This window comes from Chlorocebus sabaeus, chromosome 2, assembly GCF_047675955.1.
Source record: "Chlorocebus sabaeus isolate Y175 chromosome 2, mChlSab1.0.hap1, whole genome shotgun sequence".
Lineage (NCBI taxonomy): Eukaryota > Metazoa > Chordata > Mammalia > Primates > Cercopithecidae > Chlorocebus > Chlorocebus sabaeus.
In genome coordinates, this window is record NC_132905.1 from 5,846,882 (window position 1) to 5,864,195 (window position 17,314).

Genomic DNA, 17,314 nt, shown 5'->3' on the forward strand with positions numbered 1-17,314 from the left:
AATAAGTGTGTTGTGGACTTCATAACATGTAGAAGTAAAACATGACAACAGCAGCACAAAGGCTGGGAGAAGGGAAACAAAAGGACACTCTTGTGAGGTTCTTACATGTGAAACTGTTATTATTTGAACACAAACTGATATATCAAAGAAGGATATCATAAACTCTAGCAAATCATTAAAATAATAAAAACAAACAGGTAAACAAGATAATAGTGGAAATAAAATGGAATCATTAACATGGGGCAAAGAGAAAAATAAAGCAAGATGGTAGATTTAAACCAAATGATATTGACAGTCATAATAAATGATTTAAATCAGTGCTATACAACAGAAATTTGTTATGAGGATTGAAATGTAGCTAACAAGACTGAAGATTTGAATTTTTAATTCTAACATGTGGCTAGCAGCAACTGTACTAGACAGTGGAGGTCTAAATAATTAAAAGGCAGAGGCTGTCAGATTAGATATAAAAGCAGAACCTATAATTCTGTCTACAAGAAAGCCACTTGAAATATACAACTACAAATAGGTTAAATGTAAATGCATGGGAAGAGACATGAGAATAGAATGCTGAAGAGCTTAAATTAATATCAGACAAAGTAGAATTCAGAACGGCACTCTTACCAGGGACAAAAGAGAGACATTTCATGATGGTAAAAGGGTCATCAAGAAAATCTAACAATGATGCCAGGCGAGGTGGCTCACGCCTGTAATCCCAGTCCCTTGGGAGGCCACAGCAGGAGGATGGCTTGAGCCCAGGAGTCTGAGACCAGCCTGGGAAGCAAAGTGACCCTGGTTCTATAAAAATATGAAAAAATCAGCCAGATGTGGTGAGGTACAACTATGGTCCTATTATTCAGGAGGCTGAGGTAGGAGGAGTCTGGGAAGTTGAGGCTGCAGTGAGCTGTGATTGCACCACTGCACACTAGCCTGGCAGGTGGAGCAAGACCTTGTCTCTGTTTATATATATATAACATATATACATTTAAGAAATATATAATTCATATATATGATACATAATACACATATAATATATAATACATATATGATATGTTATATAAAAATATACATAAAACAATGCTACATGCATATACACTCAAAAACAAAAGCTTCGAAACATGAAGCAAAACCTGATTAAAAACAGAAATAGACAAATCTTTAATTAGGGCTGCTTCAAATACTCTTTTACTACAAATAAGAGAAAAAAGTTAGTAAAAACACAGGAGATAGGAGCAGTGCTATTAAATGAGTAACTAGCATTTACAGAATACTCCACACATCAGAAGCAGAATGCACATTCTTCACTAGTGCACATGGAACATTCACAAAGACAGACCACATCTTAGGCTAGGAAACAAATGTCAGATGTAAAAGGTTTTCAAATAATACTGAGTATGTTCTCTGACCACAATAGATTTTTTTTTTTTTTTTTTTTTGACACAGAGTTCTCACTCTGTCATCCAGGCTGGAGTGCAGTGGTGACATCTCAGCTCACTGCAACCTCCACCTCCTGGGTTCAAGCAATTCTCCTGCCTCAGCCTCCTGAGTAGCTGGGATTACAGGTGCCTACTACCACGCCCAGCTAATTTTTGTATTTTTGTATTTTTTGAGATGGAGTCTTGCTCTGTCACCAGGCTGGAGTGCACTGGCATGATCTCAGCTCACTGCAACCTCCACCTCCAGGGTTCAAGCTATTCTCTTGCCTCAGCCTCTTGAATAGCTGGGATTACATATGTGTGCCACCATATCCAGTTAATTTTTGTATTTTTAGTAGAGATGGGGTTTTACCATGTTGGCCAGGATGGTCTCGATCTCTTGATCTCGTGATCTGCCTGCCTCGGCCTCCCAAAGTGCTGGGATTACAGGTGTGAGCCATTGTGCCCGGCCAATTTTTGTATTTTTTAGCAAGAGACGGGATTTCACCACGTCAGCCAGGCTGGTCTTGAACTCCTGACCTCAAGCGATCCACCCGCTTTGGCCTCCCAAAATGCTAGGATTACACGCGTGAACCACCACACCTGTACTCGCAATAGATTTAAACTAGAAATCGATAATTTAAAAATTTCTGGAAAATACCGAAATAACTGGAAATTAGAAAATATATTTCTAAGCCACCAATGCTCAAAGGAGTCACAAGAGAAATGATAGATGCAACTAAATGAAAATGAAAACACAACATATCAAAATCTGTGAAATTCACCTAAACCAGCACTTAAAGGGAAATCTACAGTTCTAAAGGCTCAGATAACAAAAACTGGTTCTTCGAGAAGACGAATAAAATTGATAAACTTATAGCTGGACAGTTCAGGAAAAGAAGTCAGAAGGCTCAAATTAGCACTATCAAAAATGGAAGGGGGGTATTGCTACAGATCCCAAAGTATTAAAAGCATAAGAAGTGGATATTATAAACAACTTTATGCCAATAAATTAAAAAAACAGAGATACAATGAACAAATTCCTTGAAGGACACAAACTACCAAAACTTACTCAAGAAGAAATAGTTGCCTGAATAGGCCTTTACAGTATTTACCGAAGGAACTGAATCTGTAGTTAAATATTTTCAGACAAAGAAGTCCCTGCTCAGATGGTTTCATTTGTGAATTCTACTAAACCTTTAAGGAAGACATGATATGAATTCTGCACAAATGCTTCCAAAAAAGCAGAAGAGAAGACATTCCTCAACTCATTTGATGAGGTCCTGACACCAAAACTAGAGAAAGAGAAAATTACATGGAGATAAAAATCCTTAACAAAATTTTAGTAAATCAAATCCAGCAATATATAAAAAATAATAATGTATATTGACCAAGAGAAATTTATCTTAGGAGTGCAAGATTGGTTTAACATTTCAGTATTAAATTCTCAATGGTTGTAATGCACCACTTTAACAGAGAAAAAAAATATGAACAGCTCAAAACATGTAAAATACCATCTAATAAAATTCAACACAATTCATGACAAAAAAATCTCATTAATTCAGGAATAGAAGGGAACATCCTCAACCTGATAATGGGCATTTATAAAAAACCTAGAAACAGCCATCAAATTGAATGGCAAAAGATTGAAAGAATGATAAAAGACCTACATTAACGGTGAATATATCATGTTCCTGGATCAAAAATGGAATACTGATCCGATGTCAATTCTTCCCAAATTTGTCAAGAGATTCAATGTGTTCCCAATCAAGATTTCAACTGGCTCTTTTGAGGAACTGGGCACTGTGATTCTAAAATTTATACAGAAATGCAAAAGACCCAGAGGATCCAGATATGAAAAACAAGAATAGAACTAGATGACATATACTATCTGAATCCAAGACTTTCTATACATCTACAGCAATGAACACAATATTGTACTGGCAGAAGGACAAATAGACCAATGGGACAGAAAAGGGAATCCAGAAATACACCCATACACATATATAAATTCATAGGTGCCAAGGTGATTTAATTCAACAAATGCTGAATTCAACAAAAGTGTTTAATTTTGATCAACTCCAGCTTCTTTTTAGGCTTTGTTTTTTTGTGTGTCCTATATGTCCAATGTTGTTCTACAACTTTTATAGTCTTAAATTTTGGTCTGTGATCTGTTTCTACTTATTCTTGTTTACTTTGTGAGGTAAGGGACAAGAATCATTTTTTTCCCATACGTCAGTCTAATCATCCTAGAAGCACACTACATGTATGTGTGTGTGTATACTAATTCCATTTATATAAAGTTCAAAATCATAGTGGGAGATTATTAAAAAATAACCTTTTAAAATTTAATTTTGTCATTTGCTAAGAAATAACAAATGCTTTCCATATGGCATACACCATTCTAAGCAATTTTTATGTGTTTGAATTCAATTTCACAACAACCCTACAAATTAGATGCCAAGGAGGATTCCCAAATGTGCAAACGTATGCACAAAGAAGTTAAATAACTTGTCCAATGCCACAGAGCAACTAAGTGCTAGAGCTGGGAGGTGAAGGCAGACAGGCTGGCGCTAAACACCACGGCACATTGACTCCCAGTGAGAGAACTTTAATGGAAAGATGGAGGGAGGGCAAATGTGCAGAAAGAGGTGGGAGGAGGAGGATGGCAAAATTCCCTTCTTCCAAAGAAAAATAATCAGTAGATATTGCCCTAAACAGGAGGCGGGGAGGAGAGAGGGATCAAAAACTACCAGTATATGCTGAGTATCCCTTATCTGAAATGCTGACCAGAAGCCTTTCCGATTTTGGGGAGGAGAAAAAAAAAAAAAAAAAAGTGTGTTTCTGATTTGGGAATTTTTCAGAATCTGAAATATTTGCATTATACCAGTTCACCATTTCAAATCCAAAAATCAAATTACTCCAATGGGCATTTCCTGTGAGTGTCATATTGTTGCTCAAAAAGTTTTAGATTTTGGAGCATTTTGTATATGAGATACTCAACCTGTGTATGCATGTTATGAAAAAATTTGGACAAAAAATCAGAAAGAATAGCTAAATGTGAAGGCAACAGTAAGCCTCCAGGGAATGGCTCAGAGTAGAGCACTGTTATATAACACTTAGCCTCGTAACACTATTTCAGGTTTTAAAAACCATATACACATTGCTTTGATACAAATAATTTTAAAATCTTCAAAAGATGTAAACATTTACAAAAGAATAGGCAAAAAGGTGTGGCTCATGCCTAATCCTAGCACTTTGGGAAGCCAAGGCAGGAGGATTGCTTGAGGCGAAGAGTTCAAGACCAGCCTGGGCAATGCAGTGAGACCCCATCTCTACAAAAAATAAAAAGAATTAGCAAGGCATGGTGGTGCGTACCGCTCGTGCTATTGTTGTCCTAGCTACTCAGGAGGCTGAACCAGGAAGATTACTTGAGCTTAGGAGTTTGAGGCTGCAGTGAGCTCAAAGTGTCCCTCAGCCTGGGTGACAGAACAAGACCCTGTCTCTAAAAAACAGAAATAAAAAATTAAAAAAGAATAATAACTATCATTTATCGAGTTCCAGTATCCATGGTACTTTCCTAAGCATTTTAAATGCACCTCTCTTGGAATTCTCCTAACAATACGGAGCTGGTCCTATCATTATCCTTACTTGCTCATGAAGAAACAGATCAGAGATTAAACTGCCCAGGGTTGGCCAGGCATGGTGGCTCATGGTGGCTGCAATCCCAGCACTTTGGGAGGCCAAGGCTGGTGGATCACCTAAGGTAAGGAGTTTGAGACTAGCCTGGCTAACATGGTGAAACCCCATCTCTACTAAAAATACAAAAATTAGCTGGGCGTGGTGGTGGGTGCCTATAATGCCTGCTACTCTGGAGGCTGAGACAGGAGAATTGCTTGAACCTGGTAGGCGGAGATTGCAGTGAGCCAAGATTGCACCACTGCCTCCAGCCTGAGCAACAAGAGCAAAACTCCATCTCAAAAAATAAATAAATAAAATAAGCTGCCCAGAGTTAACTAGCTAGCAAGCAGCAGAGCTGCGATCTAATCAGAGTCTAGAGTCCATGTCTCACCTCCACGAAGGAAGATGAAGCCCTAGAGGTCACATAACAGCAATAGAGAGGGAGGGATATTTGGGAGGTGGCTTGGACAGGAGCGAGGGACTTACCACTGGCTGGAAGGAGAAGACGGTGAGTTAGGAGGGATTTGAGAAGGATGCCGAGGTTGCTGGCTTGAGTACCTGAGGACAGTTGGTCCTTTCCTCTACCCCAAGGTCCATGGAAAGAGAAGCAGAGATTCAAGCCTCTGAGAGAGAGCTCACGAGCTCAGTGACATACATGGACAGTCCCTAGGTGTCTATGGGCCACCTGTGGGCACAGGCTCTATGGTGAGCAGAATCTGTAGTTCTAGAGCTTGAGAGGCAATTTGGTGCTGCTGCAGTAGGACTCACCCACGTGCAGGTAGCCACTCTTCTACTCCAGCACACTTGAGGAACACAATAGGCTCACTACACAATGGCTCACTACGGTGGTGATTTTAATGGGGGCCTCTTCTTGCAGTGCATGTGTAGTGTGGAGGAAGGGGGTTCCTGGAATCCTGGAAGAGGGACCAGAGACATGCATATGTCTGAAAAAAAGCCTCAGCTTTGAAAATCTCTGCTACGGTTGCAACCTGAGTTACATGACATCAAGCAAGAAGAGACAAAATGCAAATGGGCAGGAGTCTACCTCAGAACCGTGGGATCTAGACATACAAAGGGATGACAAGGCTGAAGGAGACCAAAGCAAAGTGTCCCTGGAGGTAAGAAGATGAACGAGGGGACGTGGTGCAGGGAGGGCAGGGAGTCTGGACAGTTCATGCCTGAGAGCCTCCTTCCAGCCTTTCTACCTGGTCCATCCCCTGTTTACATTCTTGCCTGGCCTTTGCTGACCCTGGAGTCTGCAACTTTTAGGGACACTAACATGTACCTGAGTTTGCACAGACAACCAGGAATTTGCCAAGCAGACAAGGAAAAGAAAGAGCCCTGAGAGAGAACAGCATGTGCCAAAAACACAGGTGTGGAACGGGTGCTGCTTGGAGTGTGCTGGGGAGGAAGTGAGCAACAAAAACATGGACAAAGCACAGGAGAGATGAGGCTGGGCCCAGGCTAGGAAAGGGTTCCTCTGCTATGGTTTTGACTGAGGGGATCAACCTTGTCTTCAACGAAGCTCACACAGCAACAATGAGGAGAACTGACTCCAAGTGGCAGAGCTAGGCCACAGAGCAACTGGTTCTGAAATCAGCTCAATAGCCCTGGCAAGATAGGATGAGGGCTTAGATGTGAGGATGGGAAGGAGGGCCCAAGCTCTCCTTCAGGAGGGGATCCCACAGGGCCCTTTCTTAAATGGATACGAATGGGGTTTGGGGATTGGGCTGGGGGTGGGGTGAAGAGAGATATGTTGACAGTACCACTACACACCACCACCATTTACTGCACACTTCCTAAGCCCACTCTGTGTATGGAGTCACGGAATTCTCCTAAAACCCCCATAAGGTAGGCAGGACTATGACCCCCCTACCTCCGAAAGAGTGGCTCTGTCACTTGTATGGCTATTCTCCCTGCTAGCACACAGTCAAGGCCCTAAGTCTAGGGAGCATGGTTCTTCAAGGCCCATGCTCTCCCACATGATACGACACAGGTGAGCTCTTAGGGAAGAACATGGACACCATGTGAGGTATGCAGGACTGAAGGAGGAACAAAGACTGAGTTCTGTAGGAGACTAGGTCCAAATCACGGGTTGGAGGCATGGGTTGGAGGTCACATGACACAGGTGAAGGTGAGGTGTCGGAGGGAGGTGAGAAACATGGGAAGTCAGGACACAGCTTGGGGAAGACCAGCATTTATCAAATCAGTACGGGAGGCCAGGAGATTGCAGTGAGGAAGCATGATTACAAAGCAGGAAGGGAACTAGAGAAGACAGAGGAGCTTCAATCTGAGAAGTGGGGATTTGTCCTGCAGTAAGTGATGTCGGCTCCTCCCCTCGTCTCCAGGGCCCTGTGGACTGGTCCCTGCTGGCTCACCAACCTCCCTGCTGTCTCTCCTGGTTCTTGCTGTGGGTCCTCCAGCCACCCCAGCCTCTTGACCCCTCTTCCAACCTCCCTTGCCCTCCTGCCTCACGGTCCCTGCTGTTACTCATGCCCATTCCAGCTCTTTTCTATCCACCATTCCTCACCACCACCACCTAGTTCACTTCCACTCTTCAAAAACCTTTCCTTTTCTTTTTTTTTTTGAGATGGAGTCTTGCTCTGTCACCCAGGCTGGAGTGCAGTGGCGCGATCTTGGCTCACTGCAAACTCCATCTCCTGGGTTCAAGTAATTCTCCTGTCTCAGCCTCCCAAGTAGCTGGGATCACAGGCATGCGCCATCACGTCTGGCTAATTTTTGTATTTTTAGCAGAGATGGGGTTTCACTATGTTGGCCAGGCCGGTCTCGAACTCCTGACCTCCTGAGATCCACCTGTCTTGGCCTCCCAAAGTGCTGGGATTACAGGTGTGAGCCACCGCACCCAGCCAACTTTTATTCTTAAACTTAGAATTGAAAGTCTAATCCATTCATCTTTCAATATTTAAATGCCAGTGCTGCTAGGTGCTTCACACCTCCACTCATCACTGTAGGAAACAGTTATCCCCACAGGCCCAGGTCAGGTCCCTGTCACATTTTCATAGTACTGCACGTTTCTCCTTTGTAACACAGAAAAGGGCTGAATAAATCATTTCTGGCCGGGCGCAGTGGCTCACACCTGTAATCCCAACATTTTGAGAGGCTAAGGCAGGCAGATTACCTGAGGTCAGGTGTTTGAAACCAGTCTGGTCAACATGGTAAAACCCTGTCTCTACTAAAAATACAAAAATTAGTTTGGCATTGTGGTGGGCAGATTCCCAAATGCGCACCTATAATCCCAACTACATGGGAGGCTGAGGCAGGAGAATTGCTTCAACATGGGAGGCAGAGGTTGCAGTGAGCCGAGATCGTGTCACTACAATCTAGCCTGGGCGATAGAGAGAGACTCAGTCTCAAAGAAAAAAAAGAAAAAGAATAAATCATTTCCTGTACACTAGTCATAATGTAGCTCCTCCTTGTAGGTAAGGTCTACGAGGACAGAAGTCCATTTTGTCTAAATCAGGGGTCAGCAAACTTGCTCTGAAAAGTACCAGACAGCAAATATTTTTGGGTTTGTGGGCCATCAAGTCTTAGTTGCAATTAATCAAGTTGGTCATTGTAGCCCAAAAGCAGCAAGACAATAATTAAATAATTGGGTGTGACTGTTTCAGTAACTATTTACAAAAACAGGAGGCGGGCGAAAAGGCCCCAGTTTGCCCACCCCAGGTCTAGGCACCAGCACCCAGTCTAGCACCTGGCATACAGCAGGCACTCTATGAATAAAGAAACCTACCAAGAAAAGGCCATTTGACTTTGGCTATTAGATGGAAACTGGTACCAGGGGAGGACGGTTTTAGTGGCATGGTGGGGTGGCACTGAGATGACAGAGGGCTGAGGAGTGAGCAGCTGCTGAGGAAGTGGTAACTTCTTTCAGGAGTTCCACCATCTGAGGGGTGCTCTTGGGGTGGAGTGGGGTGGATTTGGAACCTGTGTGCAGGCTATGACAAGATGATAGGGCTGAGGAAGAAACAGGGCAACTTATGAAGAGGTGGGGATCCAGAGCTCACGGGTATGTTTAGGGTTGGTCACAAAGGAGGAAGCCACCTTTTAAAGCTGAGAAAAAAGAAATAAAGAAAGGCAGAAAAAAGAAAATGAGGGGAAAGCCTTGTATGTTGTTTTCCCTGTAAAAATGAGCCAAATCTCCTGGTGTAGAGAGTGGACTAGAGGCAGCTCAGGAGCCACAGGCATCTGGCAGATTGGGAGCCACTGGCAAAACAAGGGAACAGCGGACACTCAGGAAGGGGCCACCGGCCTCACCAAGATGCATGAAGCTACACCCTTCACTTTTCTCTCTTCTTATTTGAGAGAGCACTTCTAGCCAAGGTGGTGTCTGGGTGTCTTGTGGGTTTTGAGTTTTCAGCTCTGACTCAGTGTGAAGTGTGTCACTCGCTGAATCACCAGCAGTACCTGCTGTCACTTCCCAACACTTCACTTTCCCATGCAGGTAGGGACAGGAAAGCCCTGAGATGGATGGGGTCACGTTTTACATGTGTCATACCCAGCTCTTTCTTAAAGGATATGGAAAAGCATTTTAATTGCAGAAACTTATTGGTGAATTTCATCCCCATGCCTTCAAATGTGTAAACCCCACAGGGTTTAAAAAAGCAGAGAGGTAGCAGGGCGCAGTGGCTCACGCCTGTAACACCAGCACTTTGGGAGGCAGAAGCGGGCGGATCACGAGGTCAGGAGATCAAGACCATCCCAGCTAACACATGAAACCCTGTCTCTACTAAAAATACAAAAAAATTAGCCGGGCGTAGTGGCGTAGTCCCCGTTACTAAGTGCCTGTAGTCCCCGTTACTTGGGAGGCTGAGGCAGGACAATGGCGTGAACCTGGGAGGCGGAGCTTGCAGTGAGCCAAGATCCGCCACTGCACTCCAGCCTGGGTGACTCTGTCTCAAAAAAAAAAAAAAAAGACAGGTAGGCTGGGTGCGGTGGCTCATACTTGTAATTCCAGCACTTTGGGAGACTGAGGTGGGTGGATCACTTGAGCCCAGGAGTTCAAGACCAGCCTGGGTAACATGGTGCAACTCCTTTTCTACTAAAAGTACAAAAAATTAGCCAGGTGTGGTAGTGTGCATCTGTGATCTCAGCTACCTGAGGTCGGAGGATGGCTTGAGCCCAGGAGGTTGAGGCCGCAGTGAGCCATGATTGTGCCACTGCATTCCAGCCTGGGTGAAAAAAAAAAAAGTAGATAAAATATTGGACACATAGGCCAGGCGTGGCAGCTCATGCCTGTAACCCCAGAACTTTGGGAGGTTGAGGTTGGCGGATCACCTGAGGTCAGGAGTTTGAGACCAGCATGGCCAACATGGTGAGACCTTGTCTCTACTAGAAATACAAAATTAGCTGGGCATGGTGGTGGACGCCCGTAATTCCAGCTACTCAGGCTGAGGCAGGAGAATTGCTTGAACCCGGGAGGCGGAGGTTGCAGTGAGCCGAGATTGCGCCACTGCACCGCAGCCTGGGCAAAAAGAGTGAAACTCTGTCTCAAAAAATAAATAAATAAATAATAAATAAATAACCTCTGATAACAGGAGCTCATAATTTCTCAGGGTACAATCTTATGGCAGTTTTTCTCCTGGGCTGTAAAATATCTCTATTAGTCAAAGAATGATCTGCATAGAGCACAAAGGCCAACATTATCCTAACGATGGATAACATTGATTTTTTCTTTAAATGCTGGAAGGCGTTTGAGGGTTTGATGATAAAACTACAGCATAGCACCTATTTAGTTTTATAAAACTAACATAGTATTAAAGCCTATAAAACACAACTTCTTATGTAGTCAAAGGATTAGTATTGCAAAATGAAAAGTTTTCTTATAGAGTCAAAAACATATTTTAAGTTTTCACTCCCAACAAGTCTGAAGATAATTTTCCTAAAATACACAGATCCTCACTGTACTCTTTCAAGTCTTCCAGAGATGATGTGAACCAGCGACTCAGAATTCAATGAATATAAAGTGCAGGGCCTACACCTGTAACACACTACGTATTTGGAAGGATTTTCAATGCACCTTTAGATGTATATCAAATAAAAATCTCTTACCCTATTGTTGGGTTGATGTTTGGATCAAAACTGTCTTCCACAAACCGCCACACAATACTCGATTTCCCTACACCTGTATCCTGAAAGAGAATGAGACGTGTGACTGAGAAAAAGTTTACCTTTTGGCAGACACCAACAACTACTTTGTGGCGTAAGTTCAGGATTTTAGAAAAATCACCCTAGATGTATAAATTTTATAAACTGAGGAACACAAAAGCGATTGTCATAAAAATTCAGTGGAGTAATTAGGAAATTCCAAATGTGCTAAAAGAGTGAGGTTTTTGCAGTTTTTAAGACAGATTAGGACCTTTTGAAAGACCCAAAGTTTCTGCTTCGTGTAAAAAGTAACAAGTCCACTTGCTTTCTAACATATGTTAGTAAACTTTGAACTCCTGGGTTACCTCTGAGTAATCCCTGAAGAATCCTAGCCCCACCCTATTTTGGGGGAATAAAGATTAGTTAATGGAGTTCCTGTCTGTCTTTTAAGGCAGAAACTGGAATGACAGCATCAATTGCAGAAAGAAGGCTTTGAAATGGCCAACCCTGTCCTTCCTGACAAGACAGGAAGCTGAAGCTTCAAACTAGTCTTTGGGGCTTCCTGATTTGAACACCCCCTTTCTCCACGGGAAGAGTTACTTGGCAAAGTAACTCTTTGGAGAAGTGGCAGGGGTATCCCACAAGTTCAAAAACACCCTCAAGAGACAAAGTAGGCTAATGCTGCTTGTAAAACCTAAAGACCTGTTATGGGTTTTGCTTGAGAAGACTCGGCCAACTCCCTCCCAACTAATACCTTGGTAAGTTGGGAGAAAACTATTTAAAAGCCTCTCCTAACCCAGATGCAATGGAGAGGCAAGGCGGGGCTGTTTGCTCTTTGAGGGGCGGGAAGAGTCCACGGGCTCCAGGGAGGGGAAGGGGTAGGGTCCCTCCGGCCTCCAGGACCTTCTGGAGGGTGCAAGAGGTGGGCGGGACAGCTCCTGACCTGGAGGGAGGGTCCACGGGGCTGGCAGACAGCGTCTTGGACGGGGGATGGGGGAAAGAATGAGGGAACATAGGGGATCCGGGGTCCCCGCCAGCCCAGCCTCCCGTGGCCCTCCCGGCCGGACCCACCGCCACTCACCCCGAGCAGACACACTTTGAGCTCCCTCAGCGCCATGGCCCGGGAGCCACGGGCGCGGGCCCGCCGCCGCCCTAAGTTGAGAAAGGAGAGGCCGGGCCCAGCAGGAGCATCCCCTGGCGCCGCTGCCGCCAGACAGCCCAGACCCGGTCCGCGCAGAGGCGGCTGCCGCCCGTCCTCCGGCCCTAGGTTCTGCCTGTCCGCTGCCAGCCGCGTGGGGCCCGCCTTAGCAGCCTGGACGCCGCCGCGGCCTTCCGGGCGCCGCCGCCGCCGCCATCTTGGGACGCCGGCCGGGTCACCTGACCTCCCCGCCCACCTCGGCAGCCACCTTCACTGAGAGGGCGGGGCAGACCGGCCGGCGCGGGCCGGGGGCGGGGCCTGAAACCTACGGCCCCGCCCCTGTCTACAGGCTCCCCCACCCCTGTCCGTCCCGCCTCCAGGCCCATCCCAAGATGGCGGGTGAGTGGGGTTGGGTTCGGGGGACGCCAGGGGTGCTTCCCTCCCTCTCGCCCCGTGACCACCCCGCGAGGCCGAGGGGCCCCTGCCCGACCGCGTCCTCTCTCGCCGCAGCCCTCTGGTAACTCCTTGTGTGTTTCTTGGTTTTCAGAGATCCCCCTGTACTTTGTGGACTTGCAGGATGACTTAGACGACTGTAAGTAAGAGTTGGGGCACCCCTATCCCTTCCTGGGACGCTCTCAAAGAATTCAGGGTGCACGAAGCGCGGGGCAGGGAACTCTCAAGCCAGGCCCTCCTCGTCAGGACCAGAACAGCGGGACCCCCAACTGCCTAGATCCACTGGGGGCGGTCCCTCCCCGCTGGGCGGGGCGGGCAAGGGTGGGAGCCCTTCCCGCGAAGGAAGGATTTTTGTTGTTGGGGAAACTTTTGACCTCCTGTCACTTCTTCCTACGCCTGCAGCTGCCCCGGGATGGGCGGAGGGGGTAGTTCCAAGTCCTAGTCGACTCAGGGCGGGGGGGCCCGCCACCTGGGAGTTGGGTGACTTCCCTCTCAGGGCCTCGCCCTTTTCCTAGGGACTTTTAGGAGTGCTGGGGGGTTGGGGAGGTCCCGCTCTCGGTGTGGCCAGCCACGGAATTCACGGACTTCTCAAGTGTCCTGGCCACAAGCCCAGCTCCATCTCTTATCCCATGGAGTCCATTGGCCCCCGCATTTCTTGGTTGGGTCCCTTGTCCCTTCTTGCCCTCTTCTTTGAAATCATGTTAAGGGCTGGTAGCTGGGGGAGGTGTCATCTTGGGAATCCAAGTTCGCATTTGTGGTGAAGGAAGGAAGCGTTTCCTCTCCCGTCAAGAAACATTTATTGAGCAGCTACTTGCTCTGGGCTCCGGAGCTGCAAAGATGTGTTGGAAACAACTCTACACGCAGGGAGCTCACAGAATGTGGGGGAGAGCCTACTTGTAAACAGAAAGATACCAAGCACCCGAGTGCTGCTGGTGAAGAAGCCCTATATAAATCATCCAAATAACTAACATTAATTGGGGGTGTACTGTACCCCAGTCATATACAGTACTTCCTCTCATCTTTCCTTCCACACCTGTAGGTTTCCTAATAGTAAAAGTTGGTATGTACTGAAAACTTACCATGGACCAGACAGCGTTAAACTCTTTCTTTTGTTTTGAGGCGTAGTCTTGCTCTGTAGCCCAGGCTGGAGCACAGTGGCAGGATGTCGGTTCACTGCAAGCTCCACCTCCTGGGTTAACGCCATTCTTCTGCCTCAGCCTCCCAAGTAGTTGGGACTACAGGCGCCCGCCACCATGCCCGGCTAATATTTTGTATTTTTAGTAGAGACGGGGTTTCACCCGTCGCTGTGAATGGTCTCGATCTCCTGACCTCGTGATCTGCCCACCTCGGCCTCCCAAAGTGCTGGGATTACAGACGTGAGCCACCGCGCCCGGCCCAGTGTTGAACTCTTGACGCACATTAACTCAGAGGGCGCAGTCTCGGCTGGGTGCGGTGGCTTAGGCCTGTAATGCCAGCACTTTGGGAGGCAGAGACGGGCAGATCACATAAGGTAAGGAGTTTGAGACCAGCCTGGTCAACATGATAAAACCCTGTCTCTACTAACAATACAAAAATTAGCCGGGCATGGTGGCACACGTCTCTAATTCCAGCTGCTTGGGAGACTGAGGCAGGAGAATGGCTTGAACCTGGGAAGCAGAGGTTGCAGTGAGCGCCACTGCACTCCAGCCTGGGCAACAGAGCAAGACTCCGTCCCCCAAAAAACAAAAACAAAAACAAGGGGTGGTTTTGTTAAAGTAGCATAACACTTTTGAAGGGTCAAAAGAAGCCGACAGTTAAGAGCTCGGTGTCTGTGGAATCCAATGGCCAAGAGTGAAATCTCGTATCACTGTTTACTAGCAGTGTGATCCTAGGCAAGTCAATGTACCACTCTACGCCTCAGCGACCTCATCAGTAAAATGGGCATTATAGCAGCCCACCTCAAAAGGCTTTTGTAAGGAATTAAATGATTAAGGGATTTAACACAATGCCTGCTATGTAATAAACACTTGGTAAATATTGGCTGCTGTTACTGTGATTAATGTGGTCATTATTAGTGGTTATTTAACATTGTTGAGCCCGGTACAGTATAGATCCAGGTTTACCGAGCTGCATGTTTCAACTGGTAGGCATGCTCAGATTGAAGGAGTTGTATCATTTCCATTGATAAACAATGTTTAGCTGCCATGTGGTGCTTCTCATTCATAGATTTGGTATTGGGTCTGACTGGAAAGCTATTTTCTAGCTGTTTCAGTTATCTAACCACCCCGAAACTCAGTGGCTTAAACCAACAGCATTAGATTTCCCACAAATCTGTGGGTAGACTGGGTGGTGATTCTGCTTAATGTGGTTTCATTTGGGGAAGTCCGAATGATGTCACTTATGTGGGTGGCATAGGTCCTGGCTGTTGGCTAGGAGATCTGCCAGGACTATTGGCCAGGACCTCAGTTCTCCGTCAGGTGCCCTTTCCACTTGAACCGAGGCTAGGTAAGCCTTCTTACAGTGTAGTGGCCACAGGGTAGTTGCACCTCTTTTCTGATGACTGCCTGCCTTCAGTCCCTTTTTGCCTATGTATGTACAAAAAAGGAAGTAAGGGATTATATAAGAAAAAATTATGATCTTTGGACAAATCTTTGAACAAATGTTAGTGTTTGAGACTTGTGATTAAAAAGGCTTAATAACTCTTTAGCAGACAGCTGAAGACTTGCCCCAATAAGGAAGGAAACCACCGTTACGTCTCTGAACATAATCACACCTTGGGTAGGACAACTCTGGGAACCTCCTGGGGGCTTCCTGTTTGGGCAAGGGTAGGAGCTGTGGAATGCTGTACCTTGGGAGTTTATAACATAATTGATCTGTACGCGAGGGCACGCTCATTCGTGCTGCTCTGCTTCTACCCCTACACCTCCCCATGGTAGTATTGGGAGGTATTATCATACCATTATTGGCAGAAAGAACCCTGAAGTTTTATCCTCTACCTCCTGGTGCTCTGACACCTGTAGCCGTGTTACGTTGGGTGAAACACTCACCCATTCTGTTCAGTTCTTTGGAAAATGGCATGAGAATGGGAGCTGTCTCATAGGACTGTTGTGAGGGTTAGATGGATAGACAGAAAACATTCTAGTCTAGTGCTTTGTATTCAGTGATTTTTATCATCATCATGATCTTTGCTGGATTTTTACATAAGAGCTTATGATTCAGTGTTACCAGCTGCTACTCTGTGAGGTAGGTGGGATTATTCCTCTTACAAATGAGAAAACAGGATCAGGTTGAGTAACTTATCCATTGTGGCACAGCTCATGAGTGGTGGAATTCAGTCAAATGCAGTTCCTTCTGCTCTTTTCTTTTTATTCCACCGCATGGATCAACCTCATACATATTCTTAACCTAGGGGATAGGAAATGGATGTCAGTTTGGGTGGTACTGTGACTGTGGTCCTCCTTGGGCATTTGTGTCTAAATGATGTGACGCCTCTCTGTTTAGACTGTAGGTCCCTTGGGGTAGGGACACAGGTCATCCTTTCTATAATCCAATGTCTTGCGTGATCTAGGTGCTCAATTAATGTTGTTAATGTTAACGATAATGGATTACAAGGCTTTTGTCTGATTTACTTTGTGATTCTTTATTATGTTTGGCTAATTTCAAAAGGGAGCCATAATGAATGGATGTCTTGTTTTTTAAATCATTCAGAGTCTTCAGGCCATTGCAGCACAGAAGAGATTTGATTTCAGAGAATTGGCTTGCTGAAGCAATCTAAATTTCTTCTCTTGAAGGCAGAAAGTATGTGGGATGGCCTGGTGTATTGGTTTTCATGTTGAATTGCATGTGGAAGGTGGAGCTGTATGTCTGTGCCTAAGCATCTACAAGCCTGTGAATGTCCGGTTTTGCTTATAGCATATGGAGGCTGAAGAGGTGTTATTGTTGGTAAGGCTTGCTTGGCCAATTAGAATTTAAATGGTGTTTCAGTGATGGGTGAATAAAAAATGAGGGGAGCCTATTGCAAATATAAAGAGACACCTAAGAGACCTATCAACAAAATACAATATATGGTCATATTTGGATCTTTAGTTGAACAAACTAACTCTAAAAATACATAACTGAGACAGGGAAAATTGAGTTTGCACTGGGTATTAGATAATACTAAGAATTGTTTTGTTGGATATGATAATAGTGTCATGGTTTTGTTCAAAGGAAAAGGGCCTCATCTAACAGAAACAAGCATTCGTGGGTGAAGTCTTTTGATGTGTGAAGTCTGCTATCAAATACTGCAACAAACAGTGAATACAAAGTCAGGAGAGGGATAGATGGAAAAATAAATGGCAGAATGTTGATACTTGTTGAAGTTGGTTGCTGGGGCCTAGTCTCTCTATTTTTGTATATGTTTGAAAATTTCCATAGTAAAAGATTTAAAGAAGGGAGATGAAAGTATCACATATGATCAAACATCTGTGGGAAGAGTTGGAAGGCTGGATTCCAATTCTGAAGTCACTGCAGAGTTCTTGTAAGATACATTTAGCTTCAAAAG

General features: G+C 45.3%; 2 protein-coding genes across 7 annotated transcripts in view; one reads left to right on the top strand and one right to left on the bottom strand.

Annotated features, from left to right (window-relative positions):
• Positions 1 to 12,591, bottom strand: part of RAB22A (RAB22A, member RAS oncogene family) — a 60,343-nt gene extending 47,752 nt beyond the window's left edge. Inside the window, exons 1-2 of the mRNA XM_008013076.3 lie at positions 12,283 to 12,591; positions 11,166 to 11,245 (exon numbers count right to left, since the gene is read on the bottom strand). Of these exons, the coding sequence (XP_008011267.1) occupies positions 11,166 to 11,245; positions 12,283 to 12,318 (116 nt within the window). The 5' untranslated portion in view covers positions 12,319 to 12,591. The remainder of the gene's footprint in view (positions 1 to 11,165; positions 11,246 to 12,282) is intronic.
• LOC103243620 (serine/threonine-protein phosphatase 4 regulatory subunit 1) overlaps positions 11,939 to 17,314 on the top strand; it is an 83,296-nt gene continuing 77,920 nt past the window's right edge. For 2 of the 6 annotated variants that reach the window (XR_005234881.2, XM_073005601.1), the window contains exons 1-2: positions 12,669 to 12,738; positions 12,887 to 12,931. Coding sequence is in view for 2 of the 6 variants with exons in the window: in XM_073005601.1 (XP_072861702.1) it covers positions 12,732 to 12,738; positions 12,887 to 12,931 (52 nt within the window). In the remaining 4 variants the exon portion in view is untranslated. Of the gene's footprint in view, positions 11,960 to 12,524; positions 12,739 to 12,886; positions 12,932 to 17,314 lie in introns of those variants that run through there. The other 4 variants (XM_008013032.3, XM_008013058.3, XM_008013025.3 and 1 more) reach the window with 3 other exon arrangements.